The 26,427-nt window shown below is 43.5% G+C and overlaps 2 protein-coding genes across 4 annotated transcripts in view; one reads left to right on the top strand and one right to left on the bottom strand.

The window, feature by feature from the left end:
* SNX4 (sorting nexin 4) overlaps positions 1–4,325 on the bottom strand; it is a 29,724-nt gene extending 25,399 nt beyond the window's left edge. Inside the window, exons 1-2 of one of the 2 annotated variants that reach the window (XM_035129524.2) lie at positions 4,091–4,320; positions 2,639–2,757 (exon numbers count right to left, since the gene is read on the bottom strand). In XM_035129524.2, the coding sequence (XP_034985415.1) occupies positions 2,639–2,757; positions 4,091–4,267 (296 nt within the window). In that variant the 5' untranslated portion in view covers positions 4,268–4,320. Of the gene's footprint in view, positions 1–2,638; positions 2,758–4,090 lie in introns of both variants that reach the window. The other variant, XM_060278976.1, reaches the window with a different exon arrangement.
* Positions 4,326–8,730: 4,405 nt separating this feature from the next.
* LOC118091951 (TGF-beta receptor type-2) overlaps positions 8,731–26,427 on the top strand; it is a 36,799-nt gene continuing 19,102 nt past the window's right edge. The window contains exons 1-2 of one of the 2 annotated variants that reach the window (XM_035129579.2): positions 8,731–9,205; positions 24,770–24,920. In XM_035129579.2, the coding sequence (XP_034985470.2) occupies positions 9,154–9,205; positions 24,770–24,920 (203 nt within the window). In that variant the 5' untranslated portion in view covers positions 8,731–9,153. Of the gene's footprint in view, positions 9,206–24,769; positions 24,921–26,427 lie in introns of those variants that run through there. The other variant, XM_035129588.2, reaches the window with a different exon arrangement.

Genomic DNA, 26,427 nt, shown 5'->3' on the forward strand with positions numbered 1-26,427 from the left:
TACCCTGTAGAACAATTACAACTTGTTTCATTTCCTTAATGTTCAACAGTCAAGAGACTATCCTAGTACCCTTTGGCATGGGGAGGGTCTACTGGGAAGCCCATTTGAGACCACTGGATGTAAGCTCTCGATTTTTACTGCCAACCATGTCTCTTTCAGTCCTTATTACTATTAATCAAGTCTTCAAACCACCTCTTCCCCTAGGATAGTTTTCATTTCACAGATTTATCTGAAGATGATTTAATAAAGTTACCAGCAAGACCAGGGAATCAGTGAAACAGCTACAATTGTCACTCTGGGAACTGCACATCTGTACTAAGCAATGACTTAGATTAGCATTATGTGTGAACTGCATCGTCAGAGTTCAAGTTAGCAATTCTCTTATAGAGATGGATCCTTTTAACTAGTCCTGTTCTGACCCAATGTGCAGATCACTTGTAATAAAGACACCTTGTTAATATTTTTGGGATGGTTAAAAACAAGTCCACAGAACTTGAATTCTCATTTAGATTTTGCTATTTTAATTGATTTTATTTCAATTTTTATTTTGGCATTTTAAATCACAGCAAATCTAGCCTCTCTAACTGCACAGAGCTAGCAAAGGACAAATGTTACTTAATAAATTCCTAATACATTTAAATTCAAGTAACTTGGAACCTTAACAGATCAATCCTGTCTACTCAGCAGCAAGTCCTGCTGAGTTCAATAAAGCCTATTTCCAGGTAAGTGGATATAGTATAGCAGTCTATAGTATAGCAGTCTACTCATGAAACACTGGGAATTCAGCAACTGCAGACAGGAAGCATCATGACCACCTTTACTATTAGGGGAAGGCTGGAGAATCTTTCCTGCTGCAGCTACATTCCCTCAGTGATTATGTGCCAGGAGTCTTACACCAGCAGTGGGCAGGACAGAAGCCAGTGACAACTGGTCCGAGAGCAAAAGTAGACGTGGCTGCTCCTTTTCTCTCTCCTTGTGTCCCCCTCCCCCTCCCTCGCTCTCCCTCTACCCTGTCACCCTCCAGTCTGCTCCCAGTCACCCTCCTTGCCACCCATAAGAAATTAGTGCAAGGGATACATTAAATTGAGCTGAGGGTCAAAAATTGCCTGTCCCTGTATTAGACAAACAAGGGATCTTATTTTAAAACTGAAATATCCACAAGTTACTGATTTAACCCATTCTTATTCAAAGCAGAACTTATACATATGACAAACTTAGTTGGTCTCTAAGGTGCTACTGGAAGGATTTTTTTTATTTTTCGACATTTTTCTGAGTATATCAACTTTAGTAAATTTAACCTAGCTTTGGAGGTTTATTCTTTAGTGATGGAGATACAATGGGCTGATCACCTTATATTGATTTTATAGCATCATCCAGCACTGAGCTTCAACAAACAAACAAACAAACAAACAAGAAAGGACTCTGTTTCCAGCAGTCAGAATTAGCCACTGTTCTCGATCTCCAGTTCAAAATAATCTTAGATAAGCAAAGCTGATACAAAATTCCTTTTTAATAAGGGCTTAAGCAATTCACCAATATTGCTAATTAATAAGATATGAAAAAATAATGTTTTAGATGCTGTAGAAAGGGGGGGGGAAAGACGCCTGCTTCATAAAGAAGGCACATAATCACTGACCATAAAGAAGGCTGATCGCCGAAGAATTGATGCTTTTAAATTATTGTGCTGGAGGAGACTCTTGAGAGTCCCATGGACTGCAAGAAGGTCAAACCTATCCATTCTGAAGGAAATCAGCCCTGAGTGCTCACTGGAAGGACAGATCGTGAAGCTGAGGCTCCAATACTTTGGCCACCTCGTGAGAAGAGAAGACTCCCTGGAAAAGACCCTGATGTTGGGAAAGATTGAGGGCACTAGGAGAAGGGGACGACAGAGGACGAGATGGTTGGACAGTGTTCTCGAAACTACGAACATGAGTTTGACCAAACTGCGGGAGGCAGTGCAAGACAGGAGTGCCTGGCATGCTCTGGTCCATGAGGTCACGAAGAGTCGGACACGACTAAACAACAACAGAAAGGGGAAAACCCTACCATCTGCGCCACAGTGCTAAAAGCTCAACAGGGTAGCAAGGCAGTTTTTTCAGCAGTTGAATAGGACCATTTTGCAGTTAGGATTGAAAACAATAGTCTAGAACGCTCATTTTATTTAACAGAGAAAAATAGTGCCTGTGTATTCTTTGCAAAAAAATAAATAAAGCTGTATTAGAGAGGGTGCTACAGTAAGCTTGAACTGCTTGGTTAATAATGTACAAAGGGCCACAACAGCCAACCAACATTTATATGAAAATGCTTCCAGAATGAGTGGTCAGCTAGCTATGTTGAGCTTATATATGGCTACTGATACTAGCATTTTGAATTCTTGCCAGTAGAGCAACTAAACAAGAAAAGATACAAAGATTAAATCTATACAATCTATTTCAGAATACTAAAGAATTCTGTGGACTACATACAGCCCTCGGCTCACAGATTCATCTACAAGTAGGCTAATATGAATTGTCCTTCAAGTACATGTTTCCATAGTCATCCAAAAGCAGCCACAGAATACTGCACTGTAACTGGCCCTTAAACTACTGGAGACAAGCCAAGCAGATAACTAACCTTGGTTGAATGCTCTTTTACCCACCTTGTTTCCACGAGGTAAGCAGTGTAAGTTTCCTGCATATTCATGGCATTCCGTCCAGTCCGTTTCTCTGCTTCTGCAACGCTAATTTCTATTTTCTTCAATAAGCAATCTTCCATCATCTTTTTAGAGAGAGAGAGAGATTAGTAAGCATCACACAAGACAAAAACAACTATAAACTCATTTGGAATTCTGGTTCTTCAAAAGGGCAGAGCACAGTTTAGTTTCATACTATTCATTGGTGCCAACAATACAAGTAAGCTCACCCCACAGTACCTATTGTTATGAATTTTTTTTGGGGGGGGGAGGTAGGTTGTATGCCTGAGCCGCCTTCTACTTTCTGGATCCAGCACACATTCAATTCCTGGAATAGCCAAGCACCACAAGTGGTGTTTTAAATTAAGCCTCTGCTTGAATACACACACTAGAGTACTAAGTTTCAACCTACGGTATTTTGATCCAGGGTCTACCTTTAACCATGGCATGAATCTGGGAACCCACTTACATTTTTAAAGCATATATTTGTACGACAGTAGTGCAGCTCTTGCGACCCACCTCAGAACATGCCGTGACCCTGAAGTGGGTCCTAGCTCACCAGCTAAAGACCAATGCAACAGTGCGCCTTAGGCAGACCACCTGCTCCAGTTAGTATTACTTGTTCAATCCACATTATCATCCTTCATCCAAATATCACAACACAAAAACATGAAAGGAGGCACAAAATACATAACAAAGCAGAAATGAACCAGGAACGTGGAGATGGTGGTGCCATGCAAAGTGCTTTGCATGCTACTGCCAAGTCTTTACCATCGTTATTGTCAACCCCTGAATTCCTAGGAGAGTTAACAGGAGGACGGCAGTTCTGAGGGCGTTAGTTCTGAGGGCGTTGAGGGAATTTCGTTAACAATGACAGATAGAATCTTTAATTGCATCAGTCACTAGCCATAGCAATAAAATAAAATGTACTGAAGATAAGAGGTAAAAACTTTGGGGCTTTACATTAAAAATCAAATAATATATCTTATTCTAATTGCCCCTGCAATTTGATTTCGTTAACCATGACAGAGGGGATTCAGCTGGAGAGGCTTTCCTCACCTGTGCACGCACAGCTGCACCTTGCAGAACTCCCAGCGGAGAGAAACTCTTTAAGAGCCTAGAGGTTCCCCCTCCCCCTTCCTGCTTCTCAACGGAAAACGCCCGCGGGACCCTCTTCCTCCTCCCCACATCATGCAACTAACCCTCCCAAGCCCCCACCTCAGCTCAAACCCAGCCTCCCTCTTTCCCCCCCACTACCCCCTCCCCCCCAGGCCCTCCACCAACACCCCCCGCCTCTTCCCCTGCCGTCCTTCTTTTTCTCAGCCGCCTCCGCCAGGAAAAGCCGGGGAAGCGGGACTAAGGCGAGGGCCGCGGCCTAACTGCCCTCCTGGTCCCCGGGAGCGGCGCAGCTCCCCTCACCGCGTAAGTGGCCGGGGAGGCGGCGGCCGCCGCCTCGTCGTCTTCCTCCTCCTCAGGCCCGGGGCCTCCGGGAGACTCGGGCTCCTCGCCTTCCTGGCTGCTGGTGCTGCTGGTGCTGCCGCCTCCACCGCCGCTGCTGCTCCCGCCGCCAGGGCTCTCGGCACCGGGATGCTCCATGGAGGACACAAGGGGGGGAAAAGGACGCGGAGACTCCACCGCGCAGGCGCGGAAGGCTCCCTGGCTGAGGTAACTACGCGGAAGGCGGAAGAGGGGAGTGGGGGGCGTGTCTTCCCCGCTAGTGGTACAGTAGTTCCCCCCCCCCCTCTTCCCAAGCCCTTTCACGCAGCTTCCCAAGCCCTTTTCACGTAGGGAAGGAGTAGTACCCGCTAGTATGCTCTCTCCCGCCTTTCACGCTCGCTCTCTCCTTTCACGCAGCTTCCCAAGCCCTTTTCACGCAGGGAAGGAGTAGTACCCGCTAGTATGCTCTCTCTCCCGCCCCAGCCCTTCCTTGAAGGTTTTTAAGCAGAGATCTGTCATGTTGAGATCCCTCGCACCGCAGGGGGTTGGGCTGGATGACTCTGGGGGTCCCTCCCAGCTCTACTATTCTGTGATCGTATGATCCTCCTCGGCACCACTAAGGCGAGATTTGCACCGCTTGATCATCCGGGTGCTGTGCATGTTTCGGTTGGACGTTGTTAGCATTAGTGGTCACTGACTTAAAGCCTGCATGTGTAGTTGCGTGCATATTGTTTAGTCTTGGCAAATCCCAATGGGGCTCGCAACCAGCCCGACTCATTGGCTACAGTGAGAGATACTCAGCTTGGGTAACTTCCCCCCCCCCCCGCCGCCGCCTCCCGCCGTGCATGTCTAATCGGAGATCCGGAAGTGACTCCCACTTTATTTGGTGGGGCTTACTATCTAGTAAACGTGTTTAGGCTTTGTGTTCTCTCAGGCAGTAATAAGAAGAAGAAGTGTGCATGCACACGAAAGCTCATACCAAAATAAAAAACTTAGTTGGTCTTTAAGGTGCTACTGAAGGAATTTTTTTAGTAATAAGATAGACACTGGGATTAATGGGAGACTCAGTAAAGGAGAGAGGGTGTGTACCTTTGCATGTGCAGCAGTCTTAATTCTTGCAGCCCCCTCATGGTCTGATTCCACTTCCTCTCCAGTCCAGTAATTTCTCTTAATTATGCTTTATCAGTGGCAGATTTCTAAAGCTGTCGCAAAATATAATCTACCCAACCCTATATGATATCTGGGGTATAGACAATGCAGTGCTATAGGGCGGGGGGGCTCACTGGTCCCCCCCAAAGCCTCCAGAGAATGGTGCCATTGAGGCTCCCAGTCAGTATGTGTGAATGCAAATGCATGGGGAGGGGAACCAAACTAGGTCTTTGACCCGGGTGAAATAAAACCTTGTTTTGCCCCTGGACAAAGCAACAGTTGTAGTAACCATCTACCAGTATTTCCATCCACAGTGAGTTTTAATTAAACACAATATATTTAAAACACATTACTTCTGCCAAATAATCCTGGTTATGGTACTTTGTTAAGGATGCTGGGAATTGTATCTAAGTGAAGAGTAAACTACAGTTCCCAGGATTCTTTGGCAGCACTTACAGACTGGCTGAACTCCACCACAATTGCTCCCTCCAAACCTCCTTGCTCAAACTCCAACTCTCCACAGGCCTCAAAGGCTGGTGCAAAGGCTTGTGGGATTGCTAGATGCCGTTCTCGCACTCTTTGGGAGGCCATTTTTGCCCCTTTCACTGCCATTTCCGGGTTCTGGCAATGCATCACATGACTTGAATGCGCATAAATGGAGAGTTACCAGTACACTGTTTAATACAGACTACCTTGAGTCTTATTTAAGCCAAGCAATCAACACTTTAAGCCTCTCCCAGGCCATGTTAACAAGACAGGATTGAACTAGGCAATTTGCCTGGCTGTGCTGAATGTTATTCAGCTTAGAGATAACCCCATCAAAAGAGAAGAGAGCTAGCAAGACAGCATGGCCCCATGTATGCTTTAATGCGGGTAAGGAAGTCAAAAGGTCTCTTTGAGACTTGTCCAGATTTGCTTTTGTTGTCATGAGAGAAGATACAATCCCAAGTTTCCCATTATCTTCGTCTTTAGAACCCAGCCATAACAACAATGCTTGATGAGGCATATATGGGATTTGCACAAATATTTCAGTATCACTGGGGTGGGTTCAGAAAATTCAAATATGCATATCCTTTAAAATGGAAGTGTAACTGATGCAAGAGACATATCTTACTGTATATCTAGAGTAAACACCCCAAAGACCGCTTCATAATGGGAAACAGATTTTGGGCGACTGTGCAATCATGCATAAAATGGACTGTTGGTTTATAAAACAAATCTTAAATCAGTCGTACTCAAAGGGCACATCGGCAGTTCACATTCTTAAAAGGAGTGTTTGTTCCAATAAAATGTTCGTTGTAAAAACTTGGGAAATTCTATAGGACTAGGAATGAATGGTCAAAGGTAACAATTAAAATAACCTTGGAAGAAATTTGTACAAACAATGGAGACAACAGAATAGAAACCAGATACACTGAAAGCACTCAAAGGGTCTTTAAAATCATCTTTGAGTTTATTTTAATTGGAGTTGTGAAGGGAGGATAGGTTAGAGAGGGCAAATGCATGCAAGTTTAGTACAGTATGAATGTTTTGCTTGCAATAGCTAAAAGCTAATTTTACAGATGGAGAAATGCATTCCAAGACAACCGTTGATAAAATAGAATAAAAAAAATTCCTTCAGTAGCACCTTAAAGACCAACTAAGTTTTTATTTTGGTATGAGCAAAATAGGTTTAAGGGTAGAGTGGCTCATGAGAAGAAACTGAGATGTCTTGATTGCTGGGACATTAGAAGAGGATTTTGATCCTTGTAAATTTTTGTAGTTTGATCAGTTGAACAGGAACAGGAAAAAAGTTTCATGGAAATGTGAGCTATAGGTACAGCAGAAGTATCACAGCCACATTCACCTGTGTTCAAAGCATACAAAGCAAGTCTGATACACACTTATAAGCAGTAAGCACATGTTTGTGCAAAAAAGATTTGAAGGCTTCTTCTGCATGTAAGAAGAAGGCCCTCTGCCTGGTTCCCTGTAACCTCGCTTCTCACAACCAGCATAAAATCCTCAGAGGAGGACCTCAGTGTCTGGACTGAATATATACTGAAGCCAGAAGAAAAAAATGCTAGTTTCTTTCAGCTCATAAACACCAGATATCCACAAAGATAACATGAATGGTTATGATATTCTTGCAGAAAAACTGGTCAGGGATATATGCCAGTGGAATTTAAGTGTCTGCCTGCAATGACAATTCTTACCACTGAAATATTAATGTATTAATTGATCTGCCTTCTTTTCCTCTAGGGTATTATATACGTATTATATACTTCTTTACTGTCCCCACCTGTCCCCATCATCAGTCTAGCTGTGGTATACCAGCAGGAGCTTCTGATGTGAACTGATGGTACCATGCTAAAAATATATTAATAAATCACAGCAGCCAGGTTATCCAGATCTAGGAATGGTCGTAGCTGGCAAACCAGAGAAGATGTGCTCCTAACTGCTGAGGTCATGCAGACATGAAGTGACAACTTAGTATTGAGGAACACCCCCAGACTATGTGGCTGCTACCTCATCCAGAACAGGTTGTCTCCCTAAACGCCAGGCATGGAACAACCACTTGCCCACAGCATCTCCACCTTTGGGGGATATAGCCTTAGTTTATCGGTCCTCATAGAGCCAGCTACTGCTTGCAGACACCACTTGCAAAGCCCAATTCAGATGGAACCAGGAGGTAGAACTGGTTGTCGTTAGCATATCGGTGACAAACGTGCTCCACATCTCTGGATACCCCTCGTCAGCAGTTTCTCAACTGCAATGGAGCTGAGCTGAAGTCCCCCCTGAGTTCTACATCTGGTAGGAGTAGCCCTGCATGAAGGAGCAGAACCACCACCACACACCATCTCTTCCCTAATAATGGTCATCAACCAGAGTGAGGCTGCTTCAGTACTGTCTTTCAGACCTGAAGGCAGACTAGAAGGTTAAGATAGGGTGTGCTTTTGTATCCTTTTAAGATATTTTGACTAGTTTTAAATAAAAGCTTTCAAAACAAAACAAAACCCAATGATGATAATGGCAACAGGCTTATAGCCTGTTAGAATGTACAGATGTTTTCCTGAATGTCGGATTTTGGTATTTGATGAAGCTTAACATCAAATATACGACAGAGCCTAGGGCTTGCCAATCTGAAGGTCGGCGGTTCGAATCCCCGCGACAGGGTGAGCTCCCGTTGCTCGGTCCCAGCTCCTGCCCACGTAGCAGTTCGAAAGCACCTCAAAGTGCAAGTAGATAAATAGGTACCGCTACAGCGGGAAGGTAAACGGCATTTCCGTATGCTGCTCTGGTTCGCCAGAAGCGGCTTAGTCATGCTGGCCACATGACCTGGAAGCTATATGCCGGCTCCCTCGGCCAATAACGTAAGATGAGCGCCACAACCCCAGAGTCGGTCACGACTGGACCTAATGGTCAGGGGTCCCTTTACCTTTAACATCAAATTGCAGTACTAAAGGAAAGTGATAACATGGGGAAATAGTCACTGCTGGATTCTTTCATTCTCTTTCCAAGAAAAGGATTTGTACATCTAATCTTAGCAGACCTGTTAAAATTAGAGGCAGGAATGAGGTGCTCTTCAAACAGCGTTGGACCATATAGAGCTGGAGTTCTTTTTCCCCCTGAAGCAGCTTAGTATTGTCATCATTATATCAAGCCCTGCTCTCCGTGCCAACTTTCCCCTCCCCCTCCTCCCCCTCCCATATTTGTGTGTGTTCAGAGAGTCAAGCTTAGCCTGCTCATAAACTTCAGTTCCTGGGCGGACCCCACACACGCACAGCTGGATTTGAAACAGCTGGATCTGCCTCCCCTTCAATTTTAGACAGGAGCCCCACAAGCTCTGGATGGGCTGGCGGAGGATGAACCGATCAACGCTGTGAAGCACAGATTCAGTTGCTGGCAAGATCCAGAAAATGGGTTACTGGAGGAGCCTCACTCTGAGTCTGCTACTGCTGCTGTTGCTCCGTGAGTAAAGAAAAAAAGAGCTTCTACTTCAGCTGTGCAAAGCAAGAGGCTGTTTATGTTTCTTCTCTCAGCTCCCTTCTCCTTTGCTGATGAGTGGAAGGATAAGAAATGTCTGATAATTTGGTATAAGCACTAGCTGCAAGGCAGGCTTGAAAATCCAATCTCTACTTCTTTCTTTTGGTAGATGTTTGTCTCCTATAGTCAGCCTTCTTGTAGCTGCAACCATTACGGTACTTGCTGTAACCAAACATGGGTCAATGTTAGATGAAGAAACTAATGTGTTTTTTTGGGGGGGGGGGTTGCATTGGTTGTTTTTACATTGTATTGCAGCATTTTAAAATCAGCAGAAAGACTTGGTTGGATAGTGTGATTTCAGCATGGTCAGGATTTTGAGATGATTGTAACATAGCTTGTGTCACTCTCACATTGACCCATTCACACAAATTTAAGTGCAGTACTAACTAAACCAAATAAGTATGATGTGGAGGGAAAGAAAGATTTCTGCCATTGCATCTTGCTGCTTGGCAAGGCAGCCCAACTATCGCATAAGCAAATAATTCTTTGTGGCACGCACTGTGTTTATGTTTCTGTTAACAGTCTGTTAATACTGAAGATACAACTTCCATGCGTGGATTTGATAGTATGCCCCACCAGGCTGCAAAGGCTCTTGTTTAAATCACAGGTGCACACATATAGATGCTATATATACACAAGTCAGAAGTAGTATATACACTTCTCATATATATATGTGGCGCAAACTGCATGGCTTTATATGGGATTTGTTTATTGCACTGATACACAACATTTTAACTAAAAATGCATTCTTTGTCATTCTATGAAACCATAAGGGTGCCTTTTGATGGATTATTACATGGCTGTGAGTTATGGCAATTCAGTGTACCCAACGCCTGGAGGGTAAGGCTATCAGTGGCTACTAGGCATGATGGCTATGTTCTGCCTCAGAGGAAGTATGCCTCAGTATGCTAGTTTCTGGGAATCATAAAAGGGGGGGTCATAAAGCAGGGAGAATTCTGTCGCTCTCAGATCTTGTTTGCAGGCTTCTCATAGGCATTTGGGTCTTCTATCTGATCCTGCAGAGCTCTACGTAGGCTCATGTGCAAGACACACAGATAGAACCCTGCCTGTTCCATGTGCTGCAGTTTCCCACAAGCACAAATAACAGAGCAAGGGTTATCGGGGGGGGGGGGAGCTGTTTAAGTAACCTATTTTGGCAGCATTGTCATGTTTGTTCCTGCACAACCCTTAGCTCTTCTTCGTGGTTCTGTTTCTCCCCCTTCCACAGGACAGGACGACAAGAACAGGGGCAGGCTCCTAGAATTATAAACCCATGAAGCTGTCTGATGCAGAATCGGAGCATCAATGCCTCTGGTCAAATAGTGCCCACTGCAGCCTTTGACACCCTGGTGGCCTTCCAGGTGTTTTGGTCAGGTGGGAGTTGGGGTCCAAAACATCTGGAGAGCACCAAGTTGGCAAAGACTGATCCGCTTCACTTGACAATGGCTCTGCAAGTTCTCAAGTAGAGGTCTTGCCTAGACTTATTTGTTTAATAAAATGTACGTACTGCTTGATTGTCAAACCCCACCACCCCAAGCGGGTTATTAGCTGTGGTATCATAAGGGCATGACTTTGGGGCAGAAGTCTAGAATGAGCTGGAAGGCTGCCAAATGCAGCAAGGCTGGATGACTTTGAAGTAAGTGAAATAACTCACATTAGTGTATCATCTAAAGCAGGGGTGGCCACCTCCCAAGAGACTCTGATCTACTCACAGAGTTTAAAACTGGGGGTGATCAGGTCAAAGCTGTTGAGTTTTTTTAAGGAAGGGAAGCCCTGTTTTGGGGGGGTTAAGGTCAAACTTGTTGAGCTTCTTTTAGGAGGGAGGGAGGCCCATTTTTGTTTAGGGCTTCAGGTCATAGTTCAGCTTTTTTTTAGGGAGGAGGAAAATTTTGGGTGAGCTTTTTTTAGGGGTGCCAGTGATCTAGCAGTGATCTACCACAGACATCCAGTGATCTACTGGTAGATCACAATCTACCTGTTGGACGTGCCTGATCTAAAGAAAAGGACCCCATAAGGTTATTACATCAGAAATCTTCAGTAACCTAACTGCACCACTTCATAACTTGAGAACCCAGGAACAGAATTTTCTGCATGCAAAGCCTTTGCTTTTTAACTGAGTTATGGCTCGTCCCTGTTTTTTTTTTCTTGGGGGGGGGGCAGGCAAGCTCCTGCTTGCCACCCGCACCCCACTTCCAAACTGCATGCTAAAGAATGAGGACTGGAAGCAACAAGAGTTTCCTTTACTCCCGATTGCTTTAAGGGAGTGCCTGGATCAAAACTCCCTCTGTTGCCAGTTTGGTGCTAAAGCAGAAATGCAGAAAGCAGAATGCAAAGCAAAGTAACATATAATAGGAAGGAATACCATGTTTCATGTTCTGTTGCAAAACACTCCCCCAACCTTTACAAATTTCTTAATTGTTCCCGTGTACAGTATAGTGTATAGTATATAGTAACAGTGTCCTATCGGTGAAGATCTTGTGTAGCTAGTGAGGATCAGAAACTGTGAATCAGGACCTCTGAGTTCAGATACTGGGTGCCAAACAGCCAAAATGAAGCACTTTGATTTCTATGGAAGGGCCTATTCAACATCCTGATCCAATGGATGCCTACTCAGAAGTAAATTCCACTGAGTTCAATGGGTATATTATATGAAAGACACCCTCTCTGCAAATATTTCATACCTTGTATCAATGCCCTGAGAAAATACTTCTTAATCATTTCAACAGCACTTCCCGGAGTATTTTATAACCAGTGTCTTATTCCTACCCACAACAGCCCGTCAGATAAGGCACTGTGGTTTTCATTTCTAAGATGGAGAACTGATTTGCCCAAGGCAACTGGGGAATGTTTAGTGGGGCTAAGAATGCATGACTTTGAGGTCTCAGTCCAGAATGCAAGCTATGGTACAATGCAAGTACAGATATGCCTGAAGTGCCTTTAATTCAGGCAAACTCCTTCGTGACAGAAAGAAAGACTGTATATCTAGCCAGCAAGTAATAAGTTTGGCTTTCTTCAAACTGGACATATAGAACAGGCAATCACACATGTTAGACCAACAAAGCCTTCAGAACTTTTAATTTCTGTATTTAATTTGCAAATAGGCATCTTTCCAAGGTTGCTGGAAAATTCTGTAGGATATTCTCACCAGATGTACAGGAAGATAGTTTTTTGGGGGTTGCTTGCCATCCTCCATCACACATTCTGTTTTGTTGTTGTTACTCTAGGGACATAGTTATCAAAAAGAGTGACCTAGTCCTTCCTATAGAAATGCAAGGATTACTTGAAGTTGGGGGAGATGAAAGGTGTCTCCCGAGGGGGAGGGGTTTGAGCTGTGATGTGGCAAAGCAGAGACAGGCAAGGAAGAAGTGTCAGTTTATTTTGCAGCAGGGACTAGGATGTTTTCTCCTGGGAAGCTATTTGCCAGTCCTCTGCATGCCAAATAAGTGTGTTTTTTTCTCAGAAAGAAACCCACCAAATAAGCCAAACAGAGGAAGGAGGTAACATTAAGCATTGCTTTCTTATGACCAATGAGAAAGTAGCAAAATAGTGAATAACCTTCATCAGGCTGACTGTTAAGTGAAGCATAGGGGAGTGAGAACAAAAGCTGGCTTCATATTGAAGCCATAATGTCTGCATTAGTGAAAAGTTAATTTTTCTTCAATAGTCTTAGAAGAAGCAAGGCTGCGGGAGTTATGAAGTGTGACTGTACTCCAGAATTTACCACTGGCTTTGAGAATGGTAGGCATACTGAACTGAGGGTGGTGCCGTGGTTAGAGTGTTGGACTAGGACCTGGGAGGTAAAGTTTCAAGTCCCCACTTGGCCATGAAGCTCACTGGGTGACCCTAGGCCCCTCGCTGCCTCTCAGCCCAACCTACTTCACAGGGTGGTTGTGGGTATTAAATGAAGAGGGGGGAGAACCATGGACATGACCTTGAGCTCCTTGGAGAAAAGGGTGGCATAGAACCATAAGAAGAGCCCTGCTGGGTCCGGCCAAAGGCCCATCTAGTCCAGCGTCCTGTTCTCATGGTGGACAACCAGATGCCCATGGGAAGCCTGCAAGCAGAAGCTGAGTGCCACTGCCACAGTGCTCTCCCCCAACCCCTTGTGATTCCCGGCAACCGGTACACAGAGGCATAGTGCCTCTTGACGGTGGAGATAGAACATAGCTAGTAGCCATTGCTACATTATCCCCCATGAATTTGTCTAATCCTCATGTAAAGCCGTCTGAGTTGGTGGCCATTCAATGTGGGAATGAACGTTATCATTCAGGCACGTCCAACAGGTAGATCGTGATCTACCAGTAGATCACTGGATGTCTGTGGTAGGTCACTGGTAGGTCACTGGCTCCCCCCCAAAGAAGCCCAAGAACTTTCTCTCCCCTAAAAAAAAGCTAAACACTTTAGCCCTGCAGCCCATAAAAAGAAGCTCAACAACTTTGACCTGAACCCCCCAAAAGGGGGTAGATCACTGCCAGTTTTTAACTCTGCAAGTAGATCGCAGTCTCTTGGGAGTTGGCCACCCCTGCTGATAGTTTAACTATGTGCTATGTGAATAAGTACTTTATTCTCTATCTTTCCTTTTCTTGCCTATCACCATGTGTCTTGGTTTCTAGTCACTAGGCAACTGTAAATTGTTTCTGTCAGAGCAGTGGCTCACAGTATTGTCTACACCAGGCATCCCCAAACTGCGGCCCTCCAGATGTTTTGGCCTACAACTCCCATGATCCATAGCTAACAGGACCAGTGGTCGGGGAAGATGGGAATTGTAGTCCAAAACATCTGGAGGCCCAAAGTTTGGGGATGCCTGGTCTACACACAGATTGGAGATGGCACTCCAGAGTTCTTTCTCAACCCTGCTTTTATTGCATATAAAATAAGGTATCCAAAGGATTAAGGAAGTTTAGGGATGGGGTGGTGGCAATAGGATGGCGAATGAAGTCCGATTGAGGGAGACTATAATTTAGTGGCAGGACATGTGTTGCATGCAGAAGGTACCAACTTCCATTTCTGGAATGTCCGGTTAAAAAGGATCTTGATTTCTACTTGAAACCCAGGACTCAGCTATGCAGCTGCAAATGAAACATTTTAAGTGTGTTGCGAGGTTCAATATATAAATATGACACTAAATGGAGAAAGTGAGCTATGGTAAATTCAATATATTTTTCAAAACTTTTTTTTAAAAACACACACATTTTCACAGTGTTTTTTTATGTGTGTGTTGATTCCACCCCAGTCACAGTAGGCAGTGCCAGGAGCTAGATGTTCTAATAACCTGACAGGTGTAATGAAGCTTTCTATGTTATGCAGATCTACTTTGAATTGAAAAGTTTGCAGTCCAAAAATTGACACATTAGTTATAACCAACATACCAGTTTTGCCCTCAGCTCCCCACCCACTCTGCTTCTTTGCCCTTATTGCCCCCTTAGGCTTGCAGCAAGTCATAGTGCAGCGACCATTCACTACCTGGTATGCCCTTGAGATATTTTGGACGACATCTCTCACCATCCCTGGCCAGTGGCAATGCAACATCTAGGGACTCAAGGTTGGGAAAAGCTGCTTTAAGTCTATTTATTCCCTCTCAGCCACCTCTCACTAATTCTTTCTTGCCTCATCTCTCTGTCTCCTCTGTCCATTGAGCCTATCTACCTTACCCTACCTTCAGGGTTTGTGCGAGTTTTAATCCCAGCCCACCTTTTAAAACCCTTGCAAATCTGGACTAAAAGCATCTTAGCAGCTTTCCTTCAACAGCTGGAATGTTTATAAGCATTCCATGCCATCACACAGTTCAATAAATCAGAGAATTTGCTACCACAAGCACAATACTGTATCAATTCAGTATACAGTAAACTAAAATCCTTACCAAGTCTAAGGGACTGGCATACGGGTTAGAATTTTATTTTAGTTTTTTATTCCAGCAGGCTTTTGGGAATTTGTGATCCACCTTGTTCCAGTTCTGGGGGAAAGGGAGGATATAGATAAATTAAATTAATAATCATAAAATAAAGAAGGCTTATTGCGCTGTTCACATTATAGTTACGCATAGAGGGCTATTGGCTAAGATGAGTTTTGCAAACCCAGCTGCTGTAACTTGCATGGAGTAGCAAATAGAGGACCAAGTAATATGAGTCTCGCTAAATGATTATAAAGCAACATTTTAAAAAAAAACACATTTCTGTTTTCTAAGACTTTAAAAATAGTAACAGTTGGCAACTTTATCAGCTGCAAGGAGATGGTTACTGGAACTGTCTGATTAAGAAAGGGGTGGCATTAAATTTTAAACCCTTCTTCTTGCTTCTCATGATTTATAGCCTCTTGCAAGATTCATCATTGCAATAAAATAACAAAAAAAGGCTGGAAAATGCTTAGCTTAGTGGTCCACAGAAGTTTGTCACTGAGTTATAGCATTTTCTTTGCTCTGACATCTCTTTGTTGGCTCATCAAAGTCTTTCTGCCAGATGGTAAACAGAACGCCTGCCAGAAATTTTCAAACACTCCCCAGGAAGTTCATCTAAATCACCAGAAAACCATTTGCACTTAAAACAGAGCACAACCCCCCCCCCCCCCGTTGCTCAAATGTGACACAGATAACATTTCTGCCATGTTGACTGTTCCAAGGACAACACCAGATTTCTTTACACTGCCCTTCCCAGTTCCTTCCCATCCACTTAGATGGGTCTACAATTCCTACAGGGGAAGCAAAATATAGGAAACGCGAGTCTCAAGGTCAGAATTGCCACATGAAATTTGAGGTGCTTCCTGTGCAATCCTATGTGTGCCTACTCAGAATAAGCCCCACTGAGTTCAATGGGAATTACTCCTGGGCAAGCAAACTTAAGATTGCAGATTTAGGATTCTGAATTTTGGATCCCATGTCAGATTCTTTGCTTGTGCTGTATTTTTGCGGACTTGCTGAATACAAGTGGCAATCAGCCCATACCCTCATCTGCCATAGAAGGAGCGTATTTGAGCAATAGTTATCCTTAGTTATGGGGCTTAAGTCAAGAGGGAAAGTTGCCTGCATCCTTCTGGACATTTTCAATGTGGATTGGTTATAATGCTACAGCAGGGATGAGGAACTGGTGGACCATCAAGTGTTGTACAATTGCAACTCCCATTAGCAATAAACCTTTTATAGGCAAGATGACTGAAGAACCTTAGTAATGTATGGGGTCTCTCTGAGAATCAGGTGTAGGGATAGCGGATTTGCTGCCTGCTGTTGGGGTGCTTCTTTACTTCCAGTGTGCTATACCTGTGTGTCTGTAAGTAAAACAAATATTACAAATGTGGGAAATTGCAGTCAAATATAACTCTTAAGCTCAGGGCTAGTTAATGCACGAGGGGGTTAAGACCACATAAATTGTTTTCTTAGACTCAGTTAGCTCATGCCCCCTCACCTCCAGTGAAGAAGGAAGTGAAGATTCTTTCTTCATTCTCTTCCACTATGCAAAGCTGACCAGGCAACATGCCTGGGCTGGACTGCTTCAGGCAAAGACCGTCACTGTGTTCTCAGAAATATTTTTCTGTATTTTGTAAACCCAAGATTTCTACTTGTGTTCTTCTTGCTGCTGCGTGGAATAAGGCATTAATCTGAGCTTTGGAGTCTGTAAGTAAAACATTTAAACTTAGTAACTGTGTAGTCTGTTCATTGCGAGAGGAGTAGAGAGGGGAAATGCTGTAAGTGGCTAGAACGGGATACAGTATTTTAAAAGTCTATTAACCTATTATTCCCATGCTTCACCATGCTGCATAATCCTGTGATTTTAATAATCTGCTGGGGGCTCTTGAATGTTTTTGGATCCAGCAATCCTTCCGATTCATTTATTAATTACCCCACACAGGTGATCTATATCTAATTCCCTCCCCATAATACAGACACCATAAGATTTGTGTGTTCTCTCAGCCAAAGGAAACCAAACCCTGTGTAGCCCTATCCTTGGAAACTCTCACTATTTAAGGAAGTGGCTTAACACAAAATATGATACTTGTGTTTCGAGATCTATTTGTCACTGAGATAATAAATCTGTTTGTTCTGAACCACTTCAGAATGCAGGTGGGAGCTTATGTGTTTAAAAGAAATTCCCTTCATACAGAAAATTAGATGTCAGGGGAAACCATTCTAGCCTATCCTTCTTCCTGACCTCCTTATTTTTAAATGAAATGTGAGGGATATAATTTTTAAATTCACATGCCATCCTAAGAGTCCTGTTACCTGAAGTGCAGCTCATACATTGACAAAAAGAAAAACCCAAAGATTCCACCATATTAACCCAAACTGCAGTTTGAAATAGTGAGGCCCAGATTCCGGCATTACCACCTCAGCGAAAATCAAGCCTGTGCCCAAGTACAAATGGGTATACAAGTTAGATCTTATACTCTTAATACCTGGATGAATGTGAGAACTGTTTGCCTGGCTCCGAGGCCAATCTGCCTGGTATACACATGTAGCAAAGTGAGATGGTAGAATTCTGCTGATGACAGAGAATGGACTGTACCACGCCAGGTTGTCAGTGAGGGAAAGCCATTTCCAGTGTTCCTACATTCATTCATTCATTCAATAAAAGAAAAATATCAAACATATCAGAGAGAAAGATTATTATATTGCCACTCTTGAAGTATTTTCTAGGCTTCGGCCAGAGCCCCCAAAGTCAGTGGGAATTTTTGTTGCTGGTGTCAATGGATTTTAGAAGAGGCCATGTGTTACTCGCTCTTGGATTCACCAATTCAGTATGCAATTTCTCATCTTCCTCCTTTTATTGAAGGATTTTCTTTGTTCACTGATCTGAATAATTTTCTACAAAGTGCTTCAGTAAAATCTTGATTGTTAATCAGCTTATGAGAGCAATCTCTTTTATTAAACTTGAAAGAAAACCCTAAAGAGGAGAAAATTGGCTTTGTAGCTGTAAATGTTTATTACTTAATCTTCTAATCCCAGAGCAAATGGAGAATATTCGTCCAACGTATTTTGTAGTTTAGAATGCCATGCAGCTCCTCCATGACTTTATTTCCAAGGGCCCGAGGTCTGATTAGTTGGGAAAAGGAAAAGATTTATTGTGAAAGTAACAAGTAAAAAGGCACAGAGAAGAAATGCTTTTCCATCACACACACACACATGCAGGTATATGTAACCAGGGTAGCAGGATTCACCATGAATCCCCATTGCATGTACACACACAAGCAAAAATTTATTGGCCATCATGTTTTCTCCATACCAGCTTGATGACAGAGACACAGAGGTGTGTAGAATTTTATAATGTATACCAACCAATGAGTAAGAGAGCCTGTGTGACAGCTGCTATCAGACAGCAGCACCAAGCAGAGTATCTGCCAAAACCAAATAATGTACAGTATTGCCTGCATTGCCTTCTCCCCGCAAAGTCACATCTTTAGAGGCAGGGGCTCCCATTGTTCTCTGTTCCATTCCCACTAAACTGACATTCACCTTTGCCTTCTCCCCATTGCTTGCACCAGATATAGCATTGAAGTTTATTGGATTAGACACTAGTGCTGTCTGTTGCCAATGAATACAATGCAATATGCATATTGCAGGGATACCTGGACTGTCTTCAAAGATAGGAATTGGTTTATTATAGGTTTGCTGTGCTTCACCCCCACACCCCCACCCAATCATATTTATACTAACATGACTATGTAGATACAATGACTTAAACATTATGCAGAACAAATCTTATGGATTGTTTTAGATAATTTAATACAGATTAATGACCAGCACAGGCTTTAACCACCATTATATAGTCACAGAGGTAGCAAAAATGGGGCAAAGGAATGGATTATTCCCCGCGGGGATTTTCAATGTATATTTGTCTTTGAAATAGATTTTCTGAGTGCTGCTTGTGTTGCCATTTCCCCCTCCTGACATGAATTCTCATTAAGGCTCTTGGGTTGTGCAAGTTTCCTGTTCAGTGTCTGTGGTTATTTGTGCTGACCAAGTTGTGTCTGAAAAGAACGTCACCCCTTCTCCACAGGCCTTAAATAAGTCTTATAATGACTTTCAATTAAGGCTGTTATTAATTTGAACTGTTTCATTTCAGTATCTTTACCGGTAATTTCAAAATGTGTGCCAGTGAAGATTAGTGTGCGGTGCAAGGAATCGCCAGCAGGCCTGAAGAGATAAATAATTGAACTTTCCCAGGAACCCAGAATAGCCACCAAGAAAAGAGGCTGAAACACACCATGATAAATTCCTGGGCAGGGACTTCTGCAAGAACATGGGGAGTAGGCTCCTCATGATGTTATTATATCTGTTATCTTCCCCATATAATGGATGGGGCCTGGCCCAGGTAGCATATCTTAGATGTCATGAAAGGGCAGCCTACTATTAGTTACTTAACTTATTATTGTGTTTTTACTGGCAAAAAGCGGGAGAGGCACTTGTGGGATTTATTTATGTCTCAGGTGATAAAATAACTTGACTTGGTGCCATTTGCTGCTCCACTTCAGGCATCAAAATGTATTGGGTCAGCCTTGGACAGCACTGTAGGCATATTTATTTTTTTGAAAGAATGAGAGCTATGGAAAAGAAAACAGACTAGTGAATGTGTATGTATACAAATTAAGTATAATTTGTGTTCAGTTATATTCAGCGTTTTGGGCATATCAAGGGGATTTGAATAATTGGATGTAAACAGGAGTGGTGTTTTCTTAACATTTCATGATGAACACAAAAAGAAACTGAATGAAGAGCCAAGTTCTTTTCAGCCCATAGCTAATCTTCGAAGCACTATGTAAGTCTATTCTTTGACATTTTAAAATGCAATTCTTCTTAATCACGAGAAAGTTGGAGAAAGTTCCACTTGAAACCATTCGGATTGCCGTGGCTATGTTTCCCTATGTAAAATAAAAAAAACTCCCTGAAAATATAAAGCTAGTAGAACAGGGAAATAACTGGTCTATAACCCTTCCCTGGTTTGCTAGTTTCCTGCTTGCATTGAATTATTTTCTTGGGGGAGCATTATATTTATAATCTATTTTCTCATCCTACAGTCCAAAATGGCCCAGCCCTCTAGACCAGCTCATGGGTCTCCTATCTCATTCCCTTGCATGTGCAGTAGTTCCAGTCAGGTAAATCATTTGAAAACAAGCCAATATTTCCTCCCTTAATATAAGCTATGTGAAAGGTGATCGGAAATGCAATTATATCCTCAGTGTTAAAAAGTGCCATGTGACAAACAGTCTCTCCCTGATAAATTTTGAAACCCTTGCTAATGGCCCTTTTGAGATTAGGCTGATGAGAACCCATCCTCTTGAGCCATTGGCTCGCATAGACCTATCAACCCCTTCATCAGTAGGGTGTACAGTGTGTGCTTCCAAGTAGGAAGCATTTTACATTGAGGAACTAAAAGTAACTGATGCAGCAAACAGGAACGCTAAGAAGCAGCGTGCTGGTTGAAAATTATTGGATACACATGGAAGAATCAACAACACGGGTGCCTTAGCAATCCCAGAAGCATATTTCTTTTAGGGAAAGATGCCTTGCCGATGTGTCATTAGACACAACTGTCAGATAAATTGAAGACAGCCAAGTACACAAGTAGGGGCAACATATGCATTAAGAGGCACCCTATGGAAAAACTGACGTTCATCGCATAAATGAATGGATCACCCTTGCTTTTATCTCCTACTGTCGATTATATTTTCTTTCTCGGTGCCAGGCGACACTGTCACATTCCTCCAGATGATCATGTGGATGCAGGTCTTAATTTTGGGCTCTGGAATCCATGGCCTTGCAGGGGCTCCCTCCATATTCACGCAATTCAAAATACGGCAAGCCAGTCCTGCTGCATTTCGGGCAGCTTTCCTGCTCATTCTGCTGAGAGGGGCCCTGGACCTCTGCCCCAAAGCCCTGCCCCGGCAGCACCACTGTGTGAAGATGCGCAATGTTGGAATGTGAATAAAGACTAGTGCTAAACAATACTGAGAGATTTTACTTTCTTGGGTTCCATGATCACTGCAGATGGTGACAGCAGTCACAAAATTAAAAGACGCCTGCTTCTTGGGAGAAAAGCAATGACAAACCTAGACAGCATCTTAAAAAGCAGAGACATCACCTTGCTGACAAAGGTCCGTATAGTTAAGGCTATGGTTTTCCCAGTAGTGATGTATGGAAGTGAGAGCTGGACCATAAAGAAGGCTGAAGAATTGATGCTTTTGAATCATGGTGCTGGAGGAGACTCTTGAGAGTCCCATGGACTGCAAGAAGATCAAACCTATCCATTCTGAAGGAAATCAGCCCCGAGTGCTCACTGGAAGGACAGATCGTGAAGCTGAGGCTCCGATACTTTGGCCACCTCATGAGAAGAGAAGAATCATTGGAAAAGACCCTGATGTTGGGAAAGATTGAGGGCACTAGGAGAAGGGGACGACAGAGGACGAGATGGTTGGACAGTGTTCTCGAAGCTACGAACATGAGTTTGACCGAACTGTGGGAGGCAGTGGAAGACAGGAGTGCCTGGTGTGCTCTGGTCCATGGGGTCACGAAGAGTCGGAGATGACTAAACGACTAAACAACAACAAAACAATACTGTACATACATGTAATTGACTCTGGCTCTACCTACTATTGGGCTCCCCAACTTCTGCCCCACCAGTCTCAATGGGCACCAGCCACCACTGTTATAGACCACTTCTGAATCCAAATAAAACACTGCCACCAAGTTACGAAAATTTTCAGTGAGAGGTTATTGCAAGCTTGGTTCATCATGTGATTTCTCCCCATCTGTTTTGGAAGGCAAGCTTTTGCATAGGAGCCCAGCTTCTTAATTAGTGGAAATCAGGGCAAGAAACTTGCTAAAACTACTATTAGAACTTTGTGTCCTTGAACCATTAGCTTGTAGTTTAACTGCCACATCACTCATCTTACCCCTAATTAAACCCAGATGAATGCTTTCAATGTTAATACTCAGATAATTTAATAAAGCTGCACAGGCAGTAAAGTAACAATAAGCTTCTACAAAAAGCTTTCCAGATGTTGCAGAGGCAAATGCAAAGCATCAAAATAAAACCTTTTTTTAAAAAAAAAAGTTTGGGAGAGCAAAACTTGGAACGAACTATAAACTAATTAAATATGATGAGGTCTCCAAGAATAAATTAGAGACATAAGGGTTTGGTGGTAGCCAATAATGATTGTACTAGTAAACGTTGTCTGTCTGTCTGTCTGTCTGTCTGTCTGTCTGTCTGTCTGTCTCTCTCTCTCTCTCTCTCTCTCACACACACACACACACACCAATCATAGGATTACTGTCTCTTTTGTAATGCAAAATTTCATTTTATGCATCAGGAAATGGGATGGGAGATTTATTGCTGGTTGCCAGAAACTAGAGAACAATAAAGGGTCAAATCTGAATATTGGTATAAAATATTCTTTGGAAGAACATCATGATAATCGGAACCAGATATCTAGGTCTGCTTTTCAGCTTCTGAAACAGCACCCACTGACTCTCAGCTACAACAAATTTGCTGAGTAGTGAATCTAACGAAAGTGCTCTGCCTCATTCCAAATCATTGTGGAGCTTTGCAAGCTTCTAGTAGCAAGGGTTAGGAACCCTGATGGTCACAGGATTTCACCTGTGGATGAGATTAAGTTTAATAGTGTTTTCCTTGACCCTCACTGAAACTGACTTGAGAGGCAGGCCCTTGCTCTGTCCTGTCCTGATCTTTGAATCAAGCATGTTGCCTTAATTTGCTATTCTGCTACTTTTGATCGTCTCTATCTGTCAGAACTGTGCCAGATAGGTCAACACAAATGTTTGTGGGAGAGAAGGCGTTTTCTGTGTGATCAGCCAAAATGTGTCCCAATCACATTTTAGCCCTTGCTTGATACCCCCTCCTAGTCTTGTTCATGTGAAAAGGTAGTGTCAGAGTGGTTCTGAGAGCATCACACATGGGCCATCCCCAGACCACAGCACCACACGTACAAGATTGTTATGCTCAGCCCATTTCAAGTGTACAACATTTTGAGTGTACAGAACTTACTGGGTTCTGCTTCCTTTGGAAGGAGGTCTGTGGCATGCTTATGGCATTTTGTGATATGTGAGTTCATTTACAAAAATGAAGGTTGATCACAGCTTAAATACTTCAAAAGACAGCCAAGTCTACATCAGATCACCAGATCACCAGCGGCTTAATTTCTCCTAATACTCTGATTCAAACTGCATTTCCTATCATTTCTCTTCACACACAAGACATCTAGATTACATCATCAAGGGGGAGGAGGTTTGCTCTTGCCCGATTCATAAGACGTAAGGAGGATTGTCTAATAATTAGTTTCTATGGAAACACATCACCTGAATAGCCAGGACTATTAACAGCCTCCTCTGTCAAGACTCTGGCACATATTGCCTTAAAACAACTCATGGTGATAGTCCTATTCACCAAAAAAAGGGGGGGACTTACAGCAAAACCCATTGAAGTAAATTGCCTTTTGAGTGCTCAGTGGATACAATATCCCCATAACAGAAGTGCAACCTTGAGAGAAGATGAAGTTTGCTATAAGCATATGCCTATGCATTAACATAAACGTATGCAGAAACACCCAGAAAGTTTGTGACCGTGCATGTTAGTGAAAGTTGTTTTGCATGTTGGTGTGACAGTGTGTGGATGTGTGAATGCAAGGCACAGAATTAATGAGTGCACTTTTAATGAGGCCTAAAGGGAAACAGAGTATGGTCAGCGTTTGCTACATAAAGAGAATCCCCTTATCCATAAAGCGTGCACACGCACACACACACACACACACACACACACACACACACACACACACACATAAAGGACTCAGCTATACAGCTGCAAATAAAACATTTTAAGTGTGTTGTAAAGTGCATTATAGGGACCCAGGTGGCGCTGTGGGTTAAACCACAGAGTCTAGGGCTCGCTGATCAGAAGGTCGGCGGTTCGAATCCCTGCATCGGGGTAAGCTCCCGTTGCTTGGTCCCAGCTCCTGCCCACCTAGCAGTTCGAAAGCACATCAAAGTGCAAGTAGATCAATAGGGACCGCTCCGGCGGGAAGGTAAACGGCGTTTCCGTGTGCTGCTCTGGTTCGCCAGGAGCGGCTTTGTCATGCTGGCCACATGACACGGAAGCTGTCTGTGGACAAACGCCGGCTCCCTCGGCCTATAGAGCAAGATGAGCACCGCATCCCCAGAGTCGGACATGACTGGACCTGATGGTCAGGAGCCCCTTTACCTTTACCTTTAAAGTGTATTATACAAATGTGACAGCTATGGCAAATTCAATATAAAAGTATTTCCACAACATTTTTTTATGTGTGTCTAGATTCCACCAAACACATGTTCACATGGTGCTTGCAATATGTGAAACCTGTGCATTCTCTCCCCATGGATGACCATCTCATAGTACTGTATGTCAATGAATGACCCATGTGTGAACTCAGAATTAGCAGATGAGACATATATACAAAATTGTTCATTCAAACAACTAAAGATGCTCCTTTTGTTTGATTTCTTTTTACTCACAGCACATGATGGCCAAGGAGGGCGGAATGTGAAGAGCAATTTATGTAAGTGGTGTAATAACACGTACCCAGTCTGTAAAGATCAGGAGTGCTACAGCAACTGTGATCTGAGCTCCTATTGTGAAAAGTCAGAGGAAATCTGTGTGTCTATATGGTAAGCAGGCGAAGAGCCACCAACCCGCATTAAGCACATCCCTAATAGGCGATGAAACAAACTGTCAGTGAAATCAAATGCACAGATCATATTAGAATATGGGTAAAAGGAAATATATGAGGGACCCAGGTGGCGCTGTGGTTGAACCACTGAGCCTAGGGCTTGCCGATCAGAAGGTTGGCGGTTCGAATCCCTGTGACGGGGTGAGCTCCCGTTGCTTGGTCCCAGCTCCTGCCAACCTAGCAGTTCGAAAGCACGTCAAAATGCAAGTGGATAAATAGGAACCGCTACAGCAGGAAGGTAAACGGCATTTCCATGTGCTGCTCTGGTTTGCCAGAAGCGGCTTTGTCATGCTGGCCACATGACCTGGAAGCTATACGCCGGCTCCCTCGGCCAATAACGCGAGATGAGCACCGCAATCCCAGAGTCGGTCACGACTGGACCTAATGGTCAGGGGTCCCTTTACCTTTACCTTTAAAAGGAAATATATACATTATTAGCAGGGCTTTTTTTAAGCCGTAACTCACCAGAACTCTGGCACCTCTGGCACCTCTGTTAATAAAAACCTTTACATATTAAGTGTAAAATAAAGTGCAAGAACATAGTTACGGAAAGATCCACACCTAGCAGTTACATTTTCCAACTGCTGCACATTATATCTTGAGGATTCTAATAAGTACAAAGTCACAGCTGGGGACAAGCAATTGACATTTTTAATTTATATGGGAGTTCATCTGATAGGAATGAAGGTGTTGTCCTGTACCCCCCCTTTAAATGTGGGTTTTTTGATCCTGTCTATTTTGGACTTTCCAAGGATGGAAAAACCTTATCTTTCCAGGTTCAAGACAACACTATGATGAGGAGGCTGTCATGTGGACACCACCACATCAATGGGGAGGCAGGCAGGTGCAAATCTATGTTTTGCTCCAGTGTGGACAAGCCCAACAAGACTCCCCTCCCCCCAAAAAATGGTCAGAAGAACCCCCAAAACAATATGTGGGGCGAGGAAGGAAGGAATCATTCCATCTGGCAAGCCGCAGAACATTTGTAACAGGCAATGGTGAATTCTACCCCTTGTACAAAGCACTACTTAGGCTACTGTGTCAAGGTATATCTATAGAATAATAGAGTTGGAAGTTATCCAAGGGTCATCTAGTCCAACCCCCTGCAATACAGGAATATCAGCTAAAGCATCCATGGCAGGTGGCCATCCAACCTCCTCTTAAAAACCTGCAAGGAAGGAGAGTCCACAGCCTCCCAAGGGAGACTGTTCCACCATCGAACAGCTCTTACTGTCAGAAAGGGATGCGGGTGGCGCTGTGGACTAAACAACTGAGCCTCTTGGGCTTGCCGATCAGAAGGTTCGCAGTTTCAAATCCCTGCGACGGGGTGAGCTCCCATTGCTCTGTCCCAGCTCCTGCCATCCTAGCAGTTCGAAAGCCCGCCAGTGCAAGTAAATAAATAGGTACCGCTGTGGCGGGAAGGTAAACGGCATTTCCGTGCGCTC

Source organism: Zootoca vivipara, chromosome 1 (genome assembly GCF_963506605.1).
Source record: "Zootoca vivipara chromosome 1, rZooViv1.1, whole genome shotgun sequence".
In the NCBI taxonomy this organism is placed as follows: Eukaryota; Metazoa; Chordata; class Lepidosauria; order Squamata; family Lacertidae; genus Zootoca; species Zootoca vivipara.